We start from the raw sequence: 19,925 nt of genomic DNA, 5'->3' as shown, positions 1-19,925 counted from the left end.
CTCATGGAGGCACTTCCCCCAACTGAAGCTCCTTTCTCTGTGATAACTCCAGCTTATGTCAAGTTGGCACACAAAACCAGCCAGTACAATGACCCTCTTCCAAACAGTACAGGCACATGGGTTATGCTAAATATTACTTACCTCCTCCCAAGGAAATAAATTTGAGTTTAATTACCCAAGAATTTTCTGAGTCCTCTTAGAGGCTGAGTGTATATGGCATGCAGGGTTTTCATGAGTGTTGGGTGCTGAAAGGTGTTGACCTGTGGCAGATATTTAGTGGCACTGGCTCTTGTTACACATAGATCTATGGCTACCATTGCCATAAAATACAATCTAGACTCTGAGAAGTTGGTTCTTTTGAATTACTGTATTGTAGTTTGTGTTGTGTGAGCTGATACCACATCCTCTACACTTAGCCAAGCGTTCTAGTCTTCCCATGGCTCCGTCTTTATGTTTTAATTTTCCCCTTGTGTAGTAGACATATGCTACAAAATACTATAAATTGGGAATGAGCAGGGTGGCTGAATCATGTGAGTACTGCTTCACATTCCCATTTGAGCTTCCTGCTTATGCCTCATTTGTATCATTAGCCCTGTGTCCCCAGTGAATCAGAGCAAGTTCTCCCAAGGATGCATAGCACACCAGTGGAGAGATGCCCCAGTATACTAGCATGCCATCAGTTATTGGTTTAACTGGCAGTTCTAGTAACTAAACATTGTTGCAAACACAATGGAAAGGAAGTGAATCCTCAAATTAAAACACCAATTAAAGTTAGCTCAGAAGAATGGCCTCTCATACTATTCTTGCTGTCATGTAGAACTCCAAACAACTTCCAAAACTCTACTTACATCCACAAAACGCAAGAGCAAAAATAAGTGTTAAGAATGCCACTCACTTTCCAGTTAGGGTGACACAGAACTGCTGGAGTAAATCACCAGACATTAACTTTTTATTAATTTAATCTTTTATTTGTTTATTTGTTTGCTTGTTTGTTTACACTCCAGATTTTATCCCCCACCCGTCCACCCTCCTACTAGTTCACATCCCATACCCCCTCCCACCCCCTGTCTCCACGAGGATGTCCCCACCACCCACCCCCAACCCCACCAGACCTCTAAACTCCCTGGGGTCTCCAGTCTCTTGAGCGCTAGGTGCATCATCTCTGACTGAACCCAGACCTGGCAGTCCTCTGCTGTGTATGTGTTGGGGGCCTCACATCAGCAGGTGTGTGCTGCCTGGTTGGTAGTCCAATGTTTGGGAGATGGGATCCAGGTTAATTGAGACTGCTGGTCCTCCTACAAGATAACCCTCCTCCTCAGCTTCTTCCAACTTTTCCCTAATTCAACCACAGGGGTCAGCAACTTCTGTCCATTGGTTGGGTACAAATATCTGCATCTGACTTTTTCACCTACTCGTTAGGTCTTTTGGAGGGCAGTTATACTAGGTCCCTTTTTCTGAGCACTCCGTAGCCTCAGTAATAGTGTCAGGCCTTGGGGCCTTCTCTTGAGCTGGATCCCACTTTGGGCCTGTCACTGTCACTGTCTTTTCCTCAGGCTCCTCTCCATTTCCGTCCCTGCAGTTCTTTCAGACAGGAACAATTATGGGTCAGAGTTTTGACTGTGGAATAGCAACCTCATCCCTCACTTGATCCCCTGTCTTTCTGCTGGAGGTGGGCTTTACAAGTTCCCTCTCCCTACTGTAGGGCATTTCATCTAAGCTCCCTTTGATTCCTGAGAGTGTCTCCCCTCCCAGGACTCTGGTGCATTCTGGAGGGTCCCCCCCCCCACCTCCCTAGGATACTGTTTCCATTCTTTCTGCTGGTCCTCAGGGCTTCAGTTCTTTTCCCCCACCCAATACCAGATCATGTTTGCCACTTCCCCTCCCCATCGCTGCCCCCCCACCTCATCCACTTTCCCTCCCAAGTTCCTCCCTCCACTCTCATGTGGTTGCTTTCTTCTCCCTCCCAAGTGGGACTGAAGCATCCTCACTTGGGCCCTTCAGCTTGTTGATCTTTTTGAGTTCTATGGGCTGTATCTCGGGTATTCTGTACCCCTTTTTGGCTACTATCCACTTATTAGTGAGCACATACCATGCATGTCCTTTTGGGTCTGAGTATCATCCTCACTCCGGAGGATATTTTCTAACCCCATCCATTTGCCTGCAAAACTCGGGATGCCCTCATTCTTACTAGCTGAATAGTAGTCCATTGTGTAAGTGAACCACATTTTCTGTATCCATTCTTCTGTCAAGGGACATCTAGGTTGTTTCTAGCTTCTGGTTATCACAAACAAGGCCACTATGAACATAGTGGAACACGTGCTCCTGTGGCATAGTGGGACATCTTTTGGGTATATTCCCAAGAGTGATATTTCTGGGTCTTCAGGTAGATCTATTTCCAATTTTCTGAAGAACCTCCAGATTGATTTCCAGAGTGGTTATACCAGTTTGCAATCCTACCAGCAGTGGAAGCCTTAGACTTCATCATTGTGGTACCCAGAAGCATATCTCATGGTCACAGTCTGAACAAACTCATATAACCATCGTCCTAATTAAGAAAGAAAAACAGTAACACCTCAGAGGTCCTACTGTGTTCTGTTACTGACCATTCTTGTCACAATGCTGTAACTGCTGTTTCCAGGATAAGTTTTACCTCTATATATCTCTAATGCTCTCTCTCAATAGCACATTCATGGTTGCGTAGTTTTCCTGTGTGTATGAAACATCATTTATTATCGGTTTTACTAGGCAAAGGGGTAGTATTCAGTTGGGAACTATTAATATACCTTTTGATGACATTTTAGACTTTTACTAAAACTTGGTTGGGGCGGAGGATGCAGTTTCTTACTATAGGATTTGGGTTATTTATAGCTATCCTCATCCCTGTTGCCTTGGGTCAGTATTATTTCATTTCTAAAACTGTCATGTGGAAGTGTTACTTTCTAATCTATTTAAAGGTTTCCTATGAACATGATCAGCATGCTTCTGGCTTGACTCGCATTTTTGGCCTGAGGACTGGAATATACTACAGTATCACCCATTGTAAAGGCCCAGATTAGACACTGTATTCCCCCATGAAGCTTCCCTGACTCACAAGCTCTGAGTCACCATGGGTATTATGCCCTATCACCTACCACTCCCTTTTGAGTGGGTGAGTAGTACAGAACACTCGGTGTAGTTTGAAACAGTACAAAGGTAGGATGCTTTTGTAGGCTCCATCTTAGAACTCGGGGCTCAGCCAAAGCTAGACAGGTGCTCTACTGTAGAACTAAACCTCGGCTCTTGACTCTCCTCATCTTTGGAGTTTTCACAGCACAGTGTTTCTGCTGTGCAGTAAGAGTCACATGTAATCACAATGGAGAGATCTCTAAGCTCCAGAGCAAGAAGTTCAGAGTGTTCCTGAGCTCTGTTCCCCTCCCATCTGGGAAGAAGCAGTGACAGTCTTTGTCTGATCTGGTCATGGTCTTACTTCTCTCTACACTATAAATTGAGACTGAGGCTCTGAAATTTTGCAAGCAGATATTTAATCAATTACATTATCCCACGTGGAAATCTTGAAAAGAGACTAGTCAAAGAGCATGTTTTACCACCAAGCTATGTATTCCCAAGATAATCCATTGGATCAAACCCATTTAAACCCAAGGTGTAAACTGTCCTCAATTTTTAAATCTCAACCACATTATTTTCTATCTTTTGTTTTATGTCACATGTAATTTTAATAGTTATTCATCCAGGTATATGTATTAACTATGACAATAAAATACAGACAAGATAATCAGCTTTGAAAGAAAAGGAGATTTATTTTGGCTCACAGTTTGAGGGTTTCAGTCCATGATTGGTTGGTTCTGTGGACAGCACATACAACAGCAAAATATGTCAAAACTTCATGACCATGTTGGGAAAGAGAAGGAAGATACAAGGGGGGGGGGGAGGTACCCCATGTATTTGGTCAGGGTTTCTATTCCTGCACAAACATCATGACCAAGAAGCAAGTGGGGGAGGAAAGGGTTTATTCAGCTTACATTTCCATACTGCTGTTGATCACCAAAGGATGCAGGACTGGAACTCATGCAGATCAGGGAGCAGGAGCTGATGCAGAGGCCATGGAGGGATATTCTTTACTGGCTTGCTTCCCCTGGCTTGCTCAGCCTGCTCTCTTATAGAACCCAAGACTACCAGCCCAGAGATGGCACCACCCACAAGGGGCCCTCCCCCCTTGATCACTAATTGAGAAAATGCCTTACAGCTGGATCTCATGGAGGCATTTCTCCAAATGAAGCTCCTTTCTCTGTGATAACTCCAGCTGTGTCAAGTTGACACAAAACTAGCCAGTGCACCCCACAATCCCCTTTAACAGCATGACCAGGATGACCTGAGACCATTCAGTAGCTCACCTCTCAAACGTTGCAGGAATTTTAATACATTCTGTAGCCTCCATGGTGACCTAGTTCCAGAGCATCTTCACCAGCTGCGAGGGAGTTAACCATTGGCGGGTGCTTCCATTCCTTTTCCGAGCTTCTGACATCTTAACCTACTTTGCATGTCTATGTATTTGCCTACTCTGGGCTTGTCAGGTAATGGAATAACTTAATATGTGGCCTCTACATGTGGCTGATTTCATGTAGCATAATGCTTTCAAGGTCCTGTAGAGTAGAATGTAATAAACTTTTATTAGCTTTTATGGCTTAGTTACACTATATAAAATGGATAAATAAACTTCAATGGCTTAGTTGATGGGCATTTGGCTATTTTCACCTTTTGGCTATTTGGAACAATGCTGCTGTGACATTTGTGAACACTGTTTTGGGTTGGTTTGTTTTTCTGTGTGTCGTGTGTGTGTGTGTGTGTGTGTGTGTGTGTGTGTGTGTGTGTGTGTGTGTGTGTAAGAAAATATGAATTTTTGGTTCCCATTGTGCATGCCTTTTGGGTCTCATGAACACTGCTTAACAATATAAGAAACTATAAACTTGTGTTTCCAGATTAGCCACTCCATTTATGTTCCCTCCCAGCAGTGTGTACAGGGTCTCCCTTTCTCACGGTTGTAACCACTTTGTGTAACCACTGTAACTGAGGTGCATACACCTCCTGACAATGATGCTGATCACATTGCCGTGTGCTTACTGTTACCATGACTACTTCTTATGATTTTGAAATATTTGCTTTTTTAGTTGTTTTTCCATTGGAATATGAATGTTGTTCCTCTTGTGATATTTTTCCCAAAGCTTCTTAGATACTCATTAATGTCCTACATTCTAACAACAGAAATAATAGAAATAATCCATCAAGAAGAAATAATAATTGTAAATATGTGGAAGCTAAATTTGGGACTTTTTTCTTAACTTCATAAAACAAATACTAATGAGAAAAAAAGGTGAGCGAGGTCAAGATCCAGTAATAGTGATAACTTTGTAATCCCTCGCTCATCTTTAGATAGGCACCAAAAACTAAAGTTCAACAAAGAAACGTTAAGTAAGCTATACCATAGATAAAATGGACCTAACATATACAAAGAATATATACTTTTCTCAGAAGGCCATGAACTTTCTCTAAAATAAAACATATTTTAGGTCACTAAGAAACCCAAACATATTCAGAAGGATTAAAATGGTCCCTTACATACTATCAGGTCATAACAGAACAAAAACTAAAACTTAATAACAAGAGAAACCTCACAAAGACTTGAAGACAGATTGGTGCACTCTTGAATGATCCAGTGAGTCATTGAAGAAATCAGTGGAAGTTTTTAAATGAGCTGAGGAACTGAACAGAGGGTGCTCAGAAGCAGCAGCACGAATAGCCAATAAATATTTGAAAGGATGTTTAAATCCTTAGCTGTGGGGAGGATGCAAAGTAAAGCTGCGTTGAGAGTCCATTTTACTTTATCCGAATGGCTATCATCACGAAAATAAGTAGTCACCCTTACACACTGCTGGCAGGAATGTACGCCAGACCAGCCACTGGATTCAGTGTAAAAGTTCCTCTAAAAACTAAAACCTACCCTATGTCCTGAGTGCAATCCTGAGACATGCCCAAAGATTCTTAGCATACAGAGATACTTGTAAGCCTGGGTATCCATCGAAGATGGCACTTAGACACAATAAAATTGTATTCGACCTTAAGAAAATAGTGACATTTGCAGGGAAATTTGTAGAACTGAACAGCATTACGTTAAGCAAAATAAATCAGACAGAAAGACAAATACTATATGTTTACTCTTATATACGGACTATAGGATCTGGGGTGGAGAGAGAGAGAGGAAGAGAAACTTAAGTGAGGGAGAAGAGGAAAACGAGAGGAAGTAACATAGTACTTGTGGCAAGACAAGAAGTTCCAGGCAGTTTTAACAGGAGAGAGTTCTGTATCTGAACAAAATGAAAAGCAACATGATGAATCGGGAAATGGCTGTGATAGTGATGGCAAGGGATACTGTCCTCAGTATGTAAAGATGTTTTATAAATCAATAAGAAAACTGTAATATGAGTTCTTAATATGACCAAGTATAGACATGGCAAAGTATGTACAAAGCATTCCATGACACCTTAAGAAGTCATGACATATATGGGGAGAATGTTCTTCTGAAGCCACAGGTAAGGATTTATTTGAGGTTCCCCAACAACACTCCAAAAAGTCTGCTCATCATACTATCAAACAGCAATACTTTAAAAATTCAAGTCATGGATATGGCAATGTCTTATTAGAAGTCATTTGGTGTCTTGGGAACTCCAAGAATTGTTTTCAAGATTACATTTTTTCATAAAATATTTTTTTTAATGCAGTAGCTAACTCAAAGTGTTCTCCAAGAAAATAAGTAAAGGTCACCATGGGAAGACCTGAACATTCTCACGTGTCATAGGAACTCCTTGGGACTATAACCAATATTTCTAGATATGCCAGGGAATTTCAAATTTACTTTTAAGTTATGTATTAGACTTGAGTGTAAAGCACATTGCTCATATAGAAGGCCAAGTTTTTAGCCATGGTTTAAGCCACAGGAAAGGAAACAAAATGTGTCCAAGTTTTCATATAGAAATTCCTGACCTGTACATTGAAGTAAGATTTATGTGCTATCAAAATGGCTCAGCAGGGTAAAGGTGACAACCTGAGTTTGATCTCTGTGACCCATATGGTAGGAGAGAACTGACTCCGACTAGCTGTCCTCTGACTTCCACGTGTACTCCATGTCACTCATGGGTACAGGCACGCACATCCCTACGCACACGCACATGCCTACACGCACGCACGTGCACACACTAAAAATCATAATTTTTTAATAATTAAAAGAAGAAATAATGTTTATTTGTGTTAGCATCTGGGAACTTACAGTGGTAAAAATCCAGCCATTACCTTATGTCTTAGGGTTTTACTGCTGTAAACAGAACACCATGCCGAAGCCAACTCTTATAAGAACAACATTTAATTGGGGCTGGCTTACAGGATCAGAGAGGTTCAGTCCATTCTCATCAAGGTGTGAACATGGCAGCATCCAGGCAGGCATGGTGCAAGAGGAGCGGAGAGTTCTACATCTTCATCGGAAAGCTGCTAGCAGAATACTACTTCCAAGCAGCTATGAAGAACATCTTAAAACCAACACCCACAGCGCCATGCCTACACCAAAAAAGGCCACACCTACTCAAACAGGGCCACACCTTCTAATGGTGCCACTCCCTGGACTGAGCATATACAAACCACCACACCTTCTAAGTTGGGCTTTTGTCTAGAAAGGGAGTTTCTCTGTACAGAGCTCCTTTAAGTTGGCTGTGGTAACCCTTACCCGTAACCTCAGCACACAAGGGGCTCAAGTAGGAGGATTTCTGTGACTTCAAGGCCATCCTGGGCTACGGGAGAACCCTTTCTCCAAAATGCATCCGTAGTAAACAGATGGACTCATGTAATTAAACACTACTTTAGGTTTAGGCCCTGAGGTTAAATACCTACAAATCTTCACTGTGGGAATCCAGCTGGAGTCAGGCAGTCATAGCGGCAAGCTGGGCAGAGCTGGTGGCTGACTAGTCAGTCACAGGGCAGTTAGTTAGACAGCTACAATTGAGACAAATGCTAAAAGTCAAAACTTTTCAATTCTATGAGAACACCTAATAGAGGAGCTGGCCCCATTTGTTATTGTCAGACAAGGCCTCCCCCAGGAAGAGTCACATCCATATCCGTTAGCCAGCCAGGCAGCCAGAGGGGACTGGCATTCACAGGCAGACAAGGCAGATGCTGGTTTGACGCTTTTGAGATCCCTTGTGAAGGCAATGTGCCTGTGTACTAGAAGCAAAGATTAGGTGGGTAGTAGAGTAGCCTCTCATGAAGGCGTAAAGAGCATTTGGGCCTCTGCTGAAGGTAGGGCAGTAGTCACACTTATTGATAGCTCATGAAATTGAAACTGCAATTCTCTGTCATGTCTGTCTCTTTCTGGGTCAGGAATACAACTGGAGAAACTATCAGCCCAGCCAGATGAGCGAATCTGAGCTGCAGATGCTGGCCAGCCTGCGGCGGCAGCAGAATGAAGACCTGGAGGACACTGGGGCTCCTCACGGCTTGAGTGCATCCCAGGTGGACAACTGTAATGTTAGCATCAGTACCAGCAGTGATGACACGACCACGTGGAACTCTTGTCTCCCACCCGTGAGTCCTGCATTTTGCATCTGTTCCCTTGCCTTCAAACCGAGCAAGCCCAGGCCTATCTGGGGAAAATAGAGCAAAACTGAGCCACCACAGACCACGAGATGCATGCAGAGCTCATTCTGAAACAGGCTTTTAGGGGAGAGACAGATAGGGGAGGGTGGCATTGTCACATCTTAGGCTGCCTTATGCCCCCTCGGAAATGTGTGTATGATGTTTGATCGCCTTAGTTCTCTTTTGTTTTGCACAATAGATGAGAACCAGGTCATTAATGAATACAGAGATCTACTTTGTTTAGTTCTGAAGGCTGAAAAGTCCAGGGTCTTTATGCATTGCCCCATGAAGACAGGGAAAATGGAGCAGGCAGGCGGAGCAGAAACATACCAGCTAGTGGAAAGGGGCTCAATGAGTCTTGCTGTCAAGAACTCACTCCCACAATAATGGGATAAATTCATTCATGAGCTCAGAGTCCTTGCCCCCTAACTACCTCTTCAGGATCCCACCTCTCTCTGCTTCATGTAGGTGATGATGCTTCTAATATACCGACATTGGGAGAACACACACACAAATCACAGCAATGTATAAAATCATGCACTGAAATCGGCTCTGACAGTTCCTGCTTCTAGCGCAAGCCCCTTGCCACATAAAAGAGACGTAATAGTTTTCAGTGAGATACTTACTAAATGAAAGAGCAGAGGGGAAAAGGCCCAGACACAGCAGTATTTATACTGCTCACCGGCGAGGACAGAATGGAACCTGTGTACACGTCACTGATGTTAACTGACTCCTCCCTGTGTTTGAGGGCTTATGTAGGAGCTGCAGATATTGTTTTAAAGGCTGACACTGCCACATATTCACATGTTAAAACACATTAGTATAGCTGTGGCCTAGCAGAGAAGGAAATATAAAGTAATTGACTCAGGCTTGTATAGCTATGAATGTAGCACAGTAGTCAGATCCTTGCCTGGCATCCTGGCCTCCATCCCCAGCGAAGAAACGCTTTAATAAACAGAAGCTGCCTATTCTGTCAGCAATCACAGCTGAAGAACACAGGAAGATGAGGTTCGTATGCTCTTGAGAGAACACGCAAGTAGTCATGGACAATAACAAGAGAGTATCCCTGACGTCTACAGTGCCAACAGAGGTTCCTGACCATCTCTTGCCTATTCATTTAGGTGCCAAATGGAAATAATAAAAGTTCCCATAATAGAAACATAAATTCGGGCCAGGGGAGACAGTTCATCCTTTAAAAGTTCTCCCTGCTCTTGTAGAGAATCTGGGTTTGGTTTCCAGCACCCGTATGGTAACCCCAATTCCAAGGTATCCCGTGCCCTCTTCTGACCTCCACAAGAACCAGACACACATGTGGTACACTTGCAGACATGCAGACAAAACACTTAAACATATAAATAAAAATTAAATCCTTAAAAATTTTAAATTATGTTTTAAACCTATATAAATATTAAATTCAAATGTAGTAGACAGAAGGTAAGTTTCATATATTTAAGATTTGTTTTGCAATCTGTTTCTATGTTAGATGCAGTTGGTCCAGGCCCCCAACAATTTTGTAGACATTGTGCATCTCCACAAGTATTAGTTACCTGAGGCCTTCCAGCCGTTAGCGTTTCCAGTTCCTGTGAGAACACTGGGGCTCTGGAGAAACAGCCTGGCTGGCTTCCTGACTCTTGGTAGTGAGTCAAATAGGTGTTACTGACATCCAATGGAAGATGAGGTTCCTATGCTCTTGAGAGAACATGGAAGTCATCATGGACAATGAATCCATAAAGTCTCCAAGGAGATTCAAAGGCAGACAGTCACCACCAATGCTAACTTGGGACCCTTTGACTCCATCTCCCTGGCTCCAGCTTCCTCTTGCTTAATTTGTGTTTTCATTAGACATGGCCATGGATACACATAACTTTCCAGGCAGCCTTGGTGCTGGACACTATCCTTGTCCCCATGACTTTGGCCACAGACCATCCTCTTACTGGAATAAAAATTACAAGGGTCACTTGCTGACAGAAATGAAACGGTGCCTTTCTTATAGCATTTTCCCCAGAAGTCATTTAAGCCCCTGTTAGAGAGAGAATGGCAGCCTCCGGAGGGAGCCCCTTTTGTCAGAAAGTGGCTCAGAGGCCAGGAGTACAGAGGACAAGCTGAGGAATACTTATGGACTGAGACATCTGAACTCTTGGTCGCCATGGATACCGGGTTCCCATCACTGTCCTGTTCTGGCAAAAACAAAAAAAACAAAACAAAACAAAAAAAACCCGGAAGTCTCCTGCATAACAAGTACCCTGCTCTCAAAGTGTACGGCCAAAAATAACATCATTAGTAATGAACTTAATAACCCCTCTATTCAACCAAATGAGAAATTGGAAAGTCTATTTTTTAGACAGGAAAAATTTTGAAAAATCCTACCTTTAGTATTCATAGAATATGTTTATTATTTCATCAAGTTCAGTTTGCTCCGCTATTGGAACTATCAACAAATGGGAAATTGCATTCCGTAATGAACTCTGCACCCTGCTGCTCACCTAGAGTTTAAATAGAGCAATTTACAAGCATTGTTTCCGCTGCTGGAGAGCTTGTGCCTTTCCTTTCTCCTGAGAAAAGGTGTGGAGATGCTGAGAAGCCAAATGACAGGCATCCTGGCATTTTGATGCCCTGCCTTCTTTTGTCACAGTGAATGGTGTTGCTCCCAGTAGCCCTCAAGCCAGAAGACTGGAAGATATCACCCCTGTTATCACGTTTTATTAAGATATTTATTTATTTATTTTATTCTGTGTGTCTGAGTGCCTGGCCTACATATATGGATGCTCACCATGTGCAATCCAGCTCTACTGGAACTGGAGTTGTGAAGGTGCAAACTATGCATGTACATGCAGACGAAAGGGAGGAAGGGGCTTCAGATTGCAGACAGGGGCAGACTTCTGTCTATGGAGGCGAGGGCAGCATCTCTCCGTATGCCAGAGAGCCTTCTCTCCAGGCCCCTGCCTCTCCCTCAGCTCACACAGAACTTGAGACTCACCATTGCTGCCTAGCTCCATCCCATCCAACTTATGCACAGGTGAATGACACCCTGCTCCAGCCACGCTGTGTCCCCTGTCCCGGTTCTCGGCCAGCCTGCAGGCGCTTCCATCCCACTTCTCCCTTTGGGACACACCCACTTGTTTGTTCGGATTTTGTTTGGGTTTGGTTGTTTCCCCTGCCTGCTCTGCTTACACGGTGGCTAACTTTTTATTAAAGAATCCTTTTACATTCGTTTGTCTGTGGGGTGTGCACACTATGGCACTGGCATAGAGGTTGGAGGACAGCCTGGCAGAGTTAGCTCTCTTCCACCATGCCAGTCACAGGGACTGATTGAACCCAGTTGTCAGGCTCTGTGGAAAACACTATTACCTGCTGAGCTGGCCCCTAAATAATTTATTTTTAAATTGTTTCACACTCATCGCAGGACTGTAAGTTACAGAAATATCAGATAAATGTCCCTGTCCTCTCCCACATTCAGCCTTCTGCCTTGTCAATAGGCTCAACTCTAGTACTTAGCAACATTAAATATCCACTGTTACCAGTGGTCGCAGCTCTGGATATAGGACCCATAAAGACAATCCAACATGAGGTAGCACAGCTGTTTGTCAGTTGCTGATTAACTGAAACAGCAACAGGCGCACTAAATAACCCCTTTTTCCTCCAAAGTAAACGGTTTTCATCAGCTCCAAAGTAAACATCAGCTCTGTTTTGCTTAAGTAAATCTTGAGTGGCACATGCAATACTTTATGTTAAATATTGATAATAAGCATCCAGTATATGCCCAGGGAAGCTCTCCCTCTGAGCAAGGCTTGGTGAGAAATTGTGTGGAAAGCAGATTTAGTGAGGCTTCGTCCAGCATCTGCCTTATGGGAGGATGTCACAAATGCTGCATTGTGGAGCTAGAGAGCACACACACACAGACTACGGCGACATGTTCAGCCAAAGCTACTACTGTGTCTGCCACAAGCTCTGATTCCCTAGCATCAGTACAGTCCTGAGCAGTATGTACTGTTTAAAGGGTGTTTAGATGTAATAAATTAGTCATTTAAAAGTGTAATTAAATGTAACCATATTTCTCTTCACAAATTGGCTTTTGTAGCCTTCTTACGCTAAATGAATCAAGCCTACCAAGAAAATCCATTGGCCTTTGACAGACAAATTTTTCAAAGTTTCTAACTTAGACCCAAATTCAATTAAAACAATACTTTACAACTTCTGTGGAAACCAGGCTACAAGCAGTCGATTTTAGAGACATTCTGGAAAGAGTGGCCCTCATGAGATTTGTTGAGAAACTGGGTTCTAGGAAACCTTGAGAAGAGACATAAGACTTAGTTACAATGAATTTTTAAGTAAATGTGTTTCTAATTTTAATTGGCAATAAGATGAAAATGTTCCATTCATGGTGAGTGTGTGGCGAGGACATGAGCACACACACACACACCCCAACACAGATATAGTTTCATATGATCACCAAAAGAATATAAAGTTGTTCTGGCCCTAAATCCTATGTTGGTCATTTACTATAATCACCGGTAAAGTGAATTCACCAAAGGGCCTTTCCACGTCATCTTATCCCAGCAAATGAGCCACGTTGCCAGAATAGGAACCCGTTGCCCCCAGGGGAATTTCTTCAAGCTTTCCTGAGCACTTCCTCTTTTCCTAGCTACTGGAGCTCTGCAGGCATCCTGAGGCTGTGCACTACAAGCAAAGATGTGTGTGTACTGAGGCTCTACAAGCAAAGATGTGTGTGTGTACTTATCTGGTTGAGCTTACACACTGGTGTCCCCAGTGCCCCGCCCCCGAACTTGGCTAACCACCTTTGGTGGTCCTTCCCTCCCCCATTTTTTTTACTACTTCAATTATTTCTGTCCCTTTATGAACCTCGAATCAAGACAAGCGCACCTAATGTGCATGCTGTTCTCTGAGTAGATGCCTCAAAGCTCTCGTTTCTTCAAATTAGAAATCCCCATACCATAACCTAATATCAAGCCTTTCCAGCTTGGAAAAAGTGAGCAAGGGGATTTAAATGCTCATCTTAGGCATCCATCAATGTGGCATATTGCAGAGCATAATATTTGGAGAAAAATGAGGCAAAATTCACTTAATAAAATCCCAAGCATATGCTGAGGTTCTCAGACAAGTTATTTATGGCCTTGATTAACCTTGTGATATTATTGCCATTTTCAATAGATTTTACATAATAACATAAAAATATTGTCTGTACCTCTCAACATAGCAGGATTATCTTATCTCTTGTTCTTTTATTTAGCCTTCCCTGCTCTCCCTTACCTCAACATTTCCAGCAAATTGATCATAGGAAATCAAAACTTCTGGGTGGTGGTTAATTTTATGAGCACAGCTTCCTGGTACTAGGGCATAGCAACAGCGCCACCTAAAGGACAGAGTCCTCATTGCCAGGCTCCATCTCGTGTATTACAGGAGCTTTTCTGTGTTTTACCTGAGTCCAGGCTGCTGTGCATACAAAACTGGCATGGGAGGTGTTTCGTAGCTATAGGACTTCATTTCTTCTCATCTACAGACTCATTAGTTCCTCAGCCCTTTTGGTATATGCTGGGCTTGTTTTTTATCTGGGTAAACTAGGAAGGTAGGGGTTTGAGTGTGCTACGCTGTAGATAAAATCAGATGAAACGTAGAAATGATGCAAAAAAAAAAAAAAAAACCCTGATATTAGAGTCACAGTAATTTCTGTGCTGTCAGGAGAAAATATGGATATGTGTGAGCTGTTCTGTGGCTACCGACCACGAAAGTCACCTCACAAAAATGAATGGTCCTTATTCTCAGAGTGTGTGTTGCCTGTTATATCTTAACTATGACAGGCCCATGTTTATCAGTGTGCTTAAAAACTTACTGTCATTAATTTTAAATATATAGTGACATGCTGTGAGGGTCAAATCAAGTGAATTTAATTTATAAAAGTCGTACAGTCTCACATACTTCAGACAAATGTATCTTGGGACTGCTTCTTTTTTTCTGTGCTATATACTGAACGGATCCTGCCAGGTTGTTATTCAGAAACATTGCATTCCACATTCTGCATGAATTCCCAAGCTGCACTCAACAATACAAACAAACTAGTGTTGGGATGAAGTCTCACTGAGTGGGAACAAATTCTGGCTGTACTATTTCCTGGCAGGCACGATCTGGGGTTAATACTAGTAGCTGAATGTCCTCTTCTAATAAATGGACTTAATTATATATAGTTCACAGGCTTGCTGTGGGGCCCAAATGAGATAATCTCTCTCAAGAATTAGCATGAAGTAACTGCAGTATATAAGTCACTGCTGTGGCTGTTGTGGCTATTTGTAGACACTAGTAAGCTGCTGCCATTGTTGGTACTGGTGTACTTACTTCTAGGCATCAGTAATGTCTTTTGCATCTATTTACAATATTCTATAGATAAGGCTAAATTCTAAAATCAAACCTTGATTTTATTTGTCTATCACAAATACCATCACAGGATGTTACCTACCTAAAAACAAATTTGCTGATTGGTAGGTATATATAGAAACACAGTAAAGGAAAAGTGTCTTCTTCACTACCCACCCTAGATCCATGGCTGTCTGAAGTGAAATGTCAGCCAGTGGACTTTACGGGGCTGAGGACATGCTACCCCGGGCATGGTATCTTGCATTGAGAAGCAGAAGCAGGGACAAGGTCTCACATCCCTGCCCTTGCTTTTTACCTCTTACATAGCTCATACAACTGAGGAAGGAGTTTGTGGTCTGCCCCTGAGCCAGGTCTCCACAGCCTTACGTGACCCTCCCGCCCCTGCACCCGGAGGAAAGGAACACCCTTATCTCTCAAGGTGAAGGAACACGGGGAAGAGGCTAATCAGAAGGCCTTGCTAAGTTCTCCTGCTGTGTTCCAGTAGATCCTATCGCCTCTATGAAATCATATTTCTCCATTTGCTGTTGAATGATTTCAAACACTTGTGAGTCATTATTGGCTGTGCCTTTCTTCCCCACTGTATCACTGCATCTGTTTTATGTTCTGTAAACATGACCAAAGAGGGAGAGGAACAAGTGTGCCCAGTGCAGAGAGCTGCGTTGCCAGCACAGTGGGCACTTTTTCCAGGAAGGAAAGACAGTGTCTGGAATAAGGGCTTGAAATAAGTGTACATGAAACTAATGCTTGTAAGATTCAGGGGTGGACATTTGATCAAATATCAGAACTGTGATACCCAGAAAGTTCTGGAAATGCCTGTGGAAATAAATAAGCAGAAGCCCATTCAGTGGAGGCCTTGGTGCTGCAGAAGTGCTGAGTGAATACTAATGACTCCGTTATTGGGAATAATTTCCTATACCAGTGAGAGCTGATCCAGAGAAGCAACTCTGGCTATGAAGTAATAAAGTCTAAATTGTCAACTGAATTTCACTTGCAAATTGCTCAAAGTTTGATTTCTCTGGTGAGATGAGTTATGCCTTATGACATATTTCCTTTCCACTGTTCTCCCAGCTGTTATTTCTGATTACTGGGATGGTGATGCCATTCAGTCACCAAGTATCTGAAAGCACTGAAATGCATGGTGCGTCCCAGGGAGCTAGGCTAAGGGGCGTGAGTCTCACACAGGTGATGGCCACATATCAAAAGAGCATGTGTAAGAGGTTACTCCTACAAGCCCCCACCACCTGTGGTAGTAATATTTTATGACCCTTAAAATAAGGACTATGTGGGGAATGAAGAAAGTAGGCTCTTTATGTACAGCCACCACAGCCACGCCACGCCACACCACACCACACCACACCACACCACACCACAGCTGCTGACCTTGGCTTGGGTCTGCTCTGAGGGACCACATATATTCACTGGGGAAGGAAGCCTTAAGAACCCCTCGGGAGGAGGAGTTCTGTATGCAGTTCACAAATACATGCCAAGTTCCAATGTGTGGTAAAACATGAGTCCAAATTAAAGTGTTTCCATGTTAGAATCTTATCTTCGTTAGGCACATAAGGAAAATATTTAGAATTATCCTCAAAATGGAGTTGGTATTAACTATAACAAACTTTCTCCCCAAAGATGAAAAGAAATCAAGTTTTATTATTGGCATTAGTTTGTTTTTCTGTCTTTTTGGGTTTTTTGGTTTTTTGTTTGTTTTTTAGTTGTGTTTCAAGTAATGATAAAAGGTTCATTGTGGGGGGTGTTGAGAGTTCCCATTTCTATTAGCTCCACTTTGTCAGCTCATTTTGATCAATGTTCACAGTTGTCTTATACATTTGGAGGACCTAAGATTTATATGAATAATCTAAGTTAATGGCAGTAGAAGTAATCCTCGCAAACTTACTGGCATTGAGACAGAAATATGTTTTACTGTGTCTCTAGTTATTGCCAGTGCTTTCAATAGGAGGTCTTGTTCTCTTTTGCTCTCTCTGGAAACAGCAACAGCATAAAGACTCCACAGGGAGAGCTCTAATTGGAGGCCTCTGTTTACATCATAGGTGTTGTTGAGCCTTATCACTAGTGATTAAAGTGGCCTGGGTTTCGTGGGTTCTGTGGCCCTGTGATTTGCTGGTTCAGTGGCCTGGGTTTCGTGGGTTCTGTGGCCCTGTGATTTGCTGGCTCTCAGAGCCTTTGCCTAATGATGTAAAGAGGATCCAGCTCTCTCCTGTAGGTGGAATAGCAAAAATAAGAGATCAAAAAATGAGAACTGTTGATATCAAAACATCAGAAATGAGGATCGATGGGAAGGTGTGCACGACGGTTACGGAGCTGACTGGGTTCTGCCTCACAGATGTTTTGTCTTTCAGCCTGTGAACCAGGGCCGGCACTATCAGAAAGAAATGAATCCACCTTCGCCATCTAACCCTCGGTAAGAATCATCAGTAACCCACATGGTTCTAATTACCATGTTATTGGTATAATTATGTATAATCATAACTACATGGTTTTAATTTAAAGTCTTTGACTTAGAAGGTTATTCTTGGTTACATGAAATGTATTTGCCAAACCCAAGCACCTCCCAGAGTCCTTATTTTGGTGGTGATGGTAGTGGTGGCGGTGGCGGTGGCGGTGGCGGTGGTGGTGGCGGTGGTGATGGAGGTAGTGGTGGCAGTGGTGATGGAGGTGGTGGTGGCGGTGGTGGTGGCGGCGGCGGTGGTTATCCTGTGGTTTCTTTCTTTGGGGGACTGCTTGGTTTGATTCAGTTCTGAAACAAGTCTTGCCATGTCACAGCTGTCCTGAAACTTTCTGTATGGATCAGGCTGGCTTTGAACTCACAGAGATCCATCTGCCTGTGTCAATGGACAGCCAGAGTTCATTTCTTTTGAAGTTTTACTTCATTCAGTTTGCTTATCCAAAATGTATAGTAGCAGGAACAATCCACCCATGTTCAGCTACTTGGCTGCAGGGTTTTGAGCAAGCCATCTAACACAAGGACACTCAGGCACAATACTTACTTGATGATGTTTTGAGGAAATTCAAAAGGGCACATACATGAAAAATTCTTAGCACAGTTGCTAGCACATGGCAAGCTCTTTTTGAGGAGTAACTTACGATTTTCATAAACATGCCATTTTAATAGGTAGCGGATGCCTTGAATATGAGTGTTTTATATTCCTTAAAATGTAACAAGATACCTTATGAAAGTTCAAATGACAATTCACTTTTTCATAAACTTATAATTTTGTAATCTCAAAGTATTTTGATACATTACAAATATTACTGTCATCTGGATCACTTGTTAACATAATTTTAGGTAGATCAGGAATAAACAAATCTGGATGATATTTTAAAATACATATAATCACCAGTCCATAGGAGGCTAGGACAGACAGATTGCTACAAGTCAGAAGGCATGTAGTCTGAACTACATGGTAAGTTCCAGACCACCAGACCAGCATGGGCTACAGAGTACGATCATGCCTCAAAAAAAAAAAAAAAAAAAAAAAGTGTATGGTATTGTAATACTTCTGATACTTCTGCCTTCTTATACATATTTATAGAAGCTAGTTTATTCCGATAAATCATCACTACATTATGGTCTGTTATGTGCTCCGGAGTTATTGGAAGCCAGTGAATCTCAAGCGCTACCACCAGTCTTAGTTACAGGAATGCATCTCTGTGAGTTGCCCTGCGCAGTAGACTGACGTCAAGAAGAACATTGCTCTGGCTCCAGAGTGCAGTTTGTTCCATCATGTTTGAGTTCAGACTGCTGTGACCTGATGCACAGACAACTCTACAGTGTTGAGAGAGCTAGGAAGGGAGAGAAAGAAGCAGAAGAGATTTTCTCAGTTAGAATACCATGCTGCATACTAGAATGGGGCAGGCAACTCTCAGAACGATCTGAGAACTAAAAAGCCAGTGGGCAGCCAGGCAGGGTCCCTTCGCAGTCTCTGCTTCCATCCTCCCTTCTGGCCCATTCTTCTCTCTGATCACTAGCTCTCTCTCTCTATTTCTCATCCCAAATATGGCTGTCCAACAGTGCCTGAGATTATATATTATAGTTCAATCTGCACATGGAGGCTAACAAACTATTTCTGAATCTCAATTTCTCCTTTCAAGGTGATTGGCTTAGATTGGACCAAGGATCCAATTTCTGGTCAAATCTGCAATGAATAGTGAGCTAAACCACGGGAAAGTACTAACAAGGCTCCTGGGAGACCATCTACATGGCTCAGAGGACTTTTATTAGAGCTGAAAGCATTTATGACATGAAATTAGCACTCATCATTGTGTTCCTGGTCCATGCACAACTTGAAGGCTTGTCACTGTCACAAATAATGAGTTTAAAATTGAAATTATAATTTCAGTGTATATAAAAAGGCATTTTCACATAGGTAGTTAGGTAGATAGGTGGATGGATGGATGGATGGATGGATACAGAGATAAAGAGATAGGGAGAGAGAGATAGAGAGAGAGAAGGAGAGGGAGAGATGATAGATAGATGATGGATACATAGATGGGTGGGTGGATAAATGGATGGACAGACAGACACACAGGAAGGAAGGAAGCAAGGAAGGAGAAGATGCCATTTGCAAACTTGCATAGTAAGTTTCTTTTCTGTATGTAAAAAAGCTGGAAATCTGGCTTTAATCCTAATTATAATAACTTAAGAATTTGTCATTTGATGTAATCAACTACATAAACAAACTCAAAGACAAAAACCACATGATCATCTCATTGGATGCTGAGAAAGCATTTGACAAAATCCAACACCACTTCATGATAAAAGTCTTGGAAAGATTGGGAATTCAAGGCCCCTACCTAAACATGATAAAAGCAATCTACAGCAAACCAGTAGCCAACATCAAAGTAAA

General features: G+C 42.5%; 1 protein-coding gene across 1 annotated transcript in view; it reads left to right on the top strand.

The window, feature by feature from the left end:
- Window positions 1-19,925, top strand: part of C8H3orf67 (chromosome 8 C3orf67 homolog) — a 243,899-nt gene that overhangs the window by 177,906 nt on the left and 46,068 nt on the right. The window contains exons 13-14 of the mRNA XM_029541670.1: window positions 8,419-8,622; window positions 17,418-17,479. Of these exons, the coding sequence (XP_029397530.1) occupies window positions 8,419-8,622; window positions 17,418-17,479 (266 nt within the window). The remainder of the gene's footprint in view (window positions 1-8,418; window positions 8,623-17,417; window positions 17,480-19,925) is intronic.

This window comes from Mus pahari, chromosome 8 (assembly GCF_900095145.1).
Source record: "Mus pahari chromosome 8, PAHARI_EIJ_v1.1, whole genome shotgun sequence".
NCBI lineage: Eukaryota > Metazoa > Chordata > Mammalia > Rodentia > Muridae > Mus > Mus pahari.
This window is presented reverse-complemented; position numbering and strand designations above follow the sequence as displayed.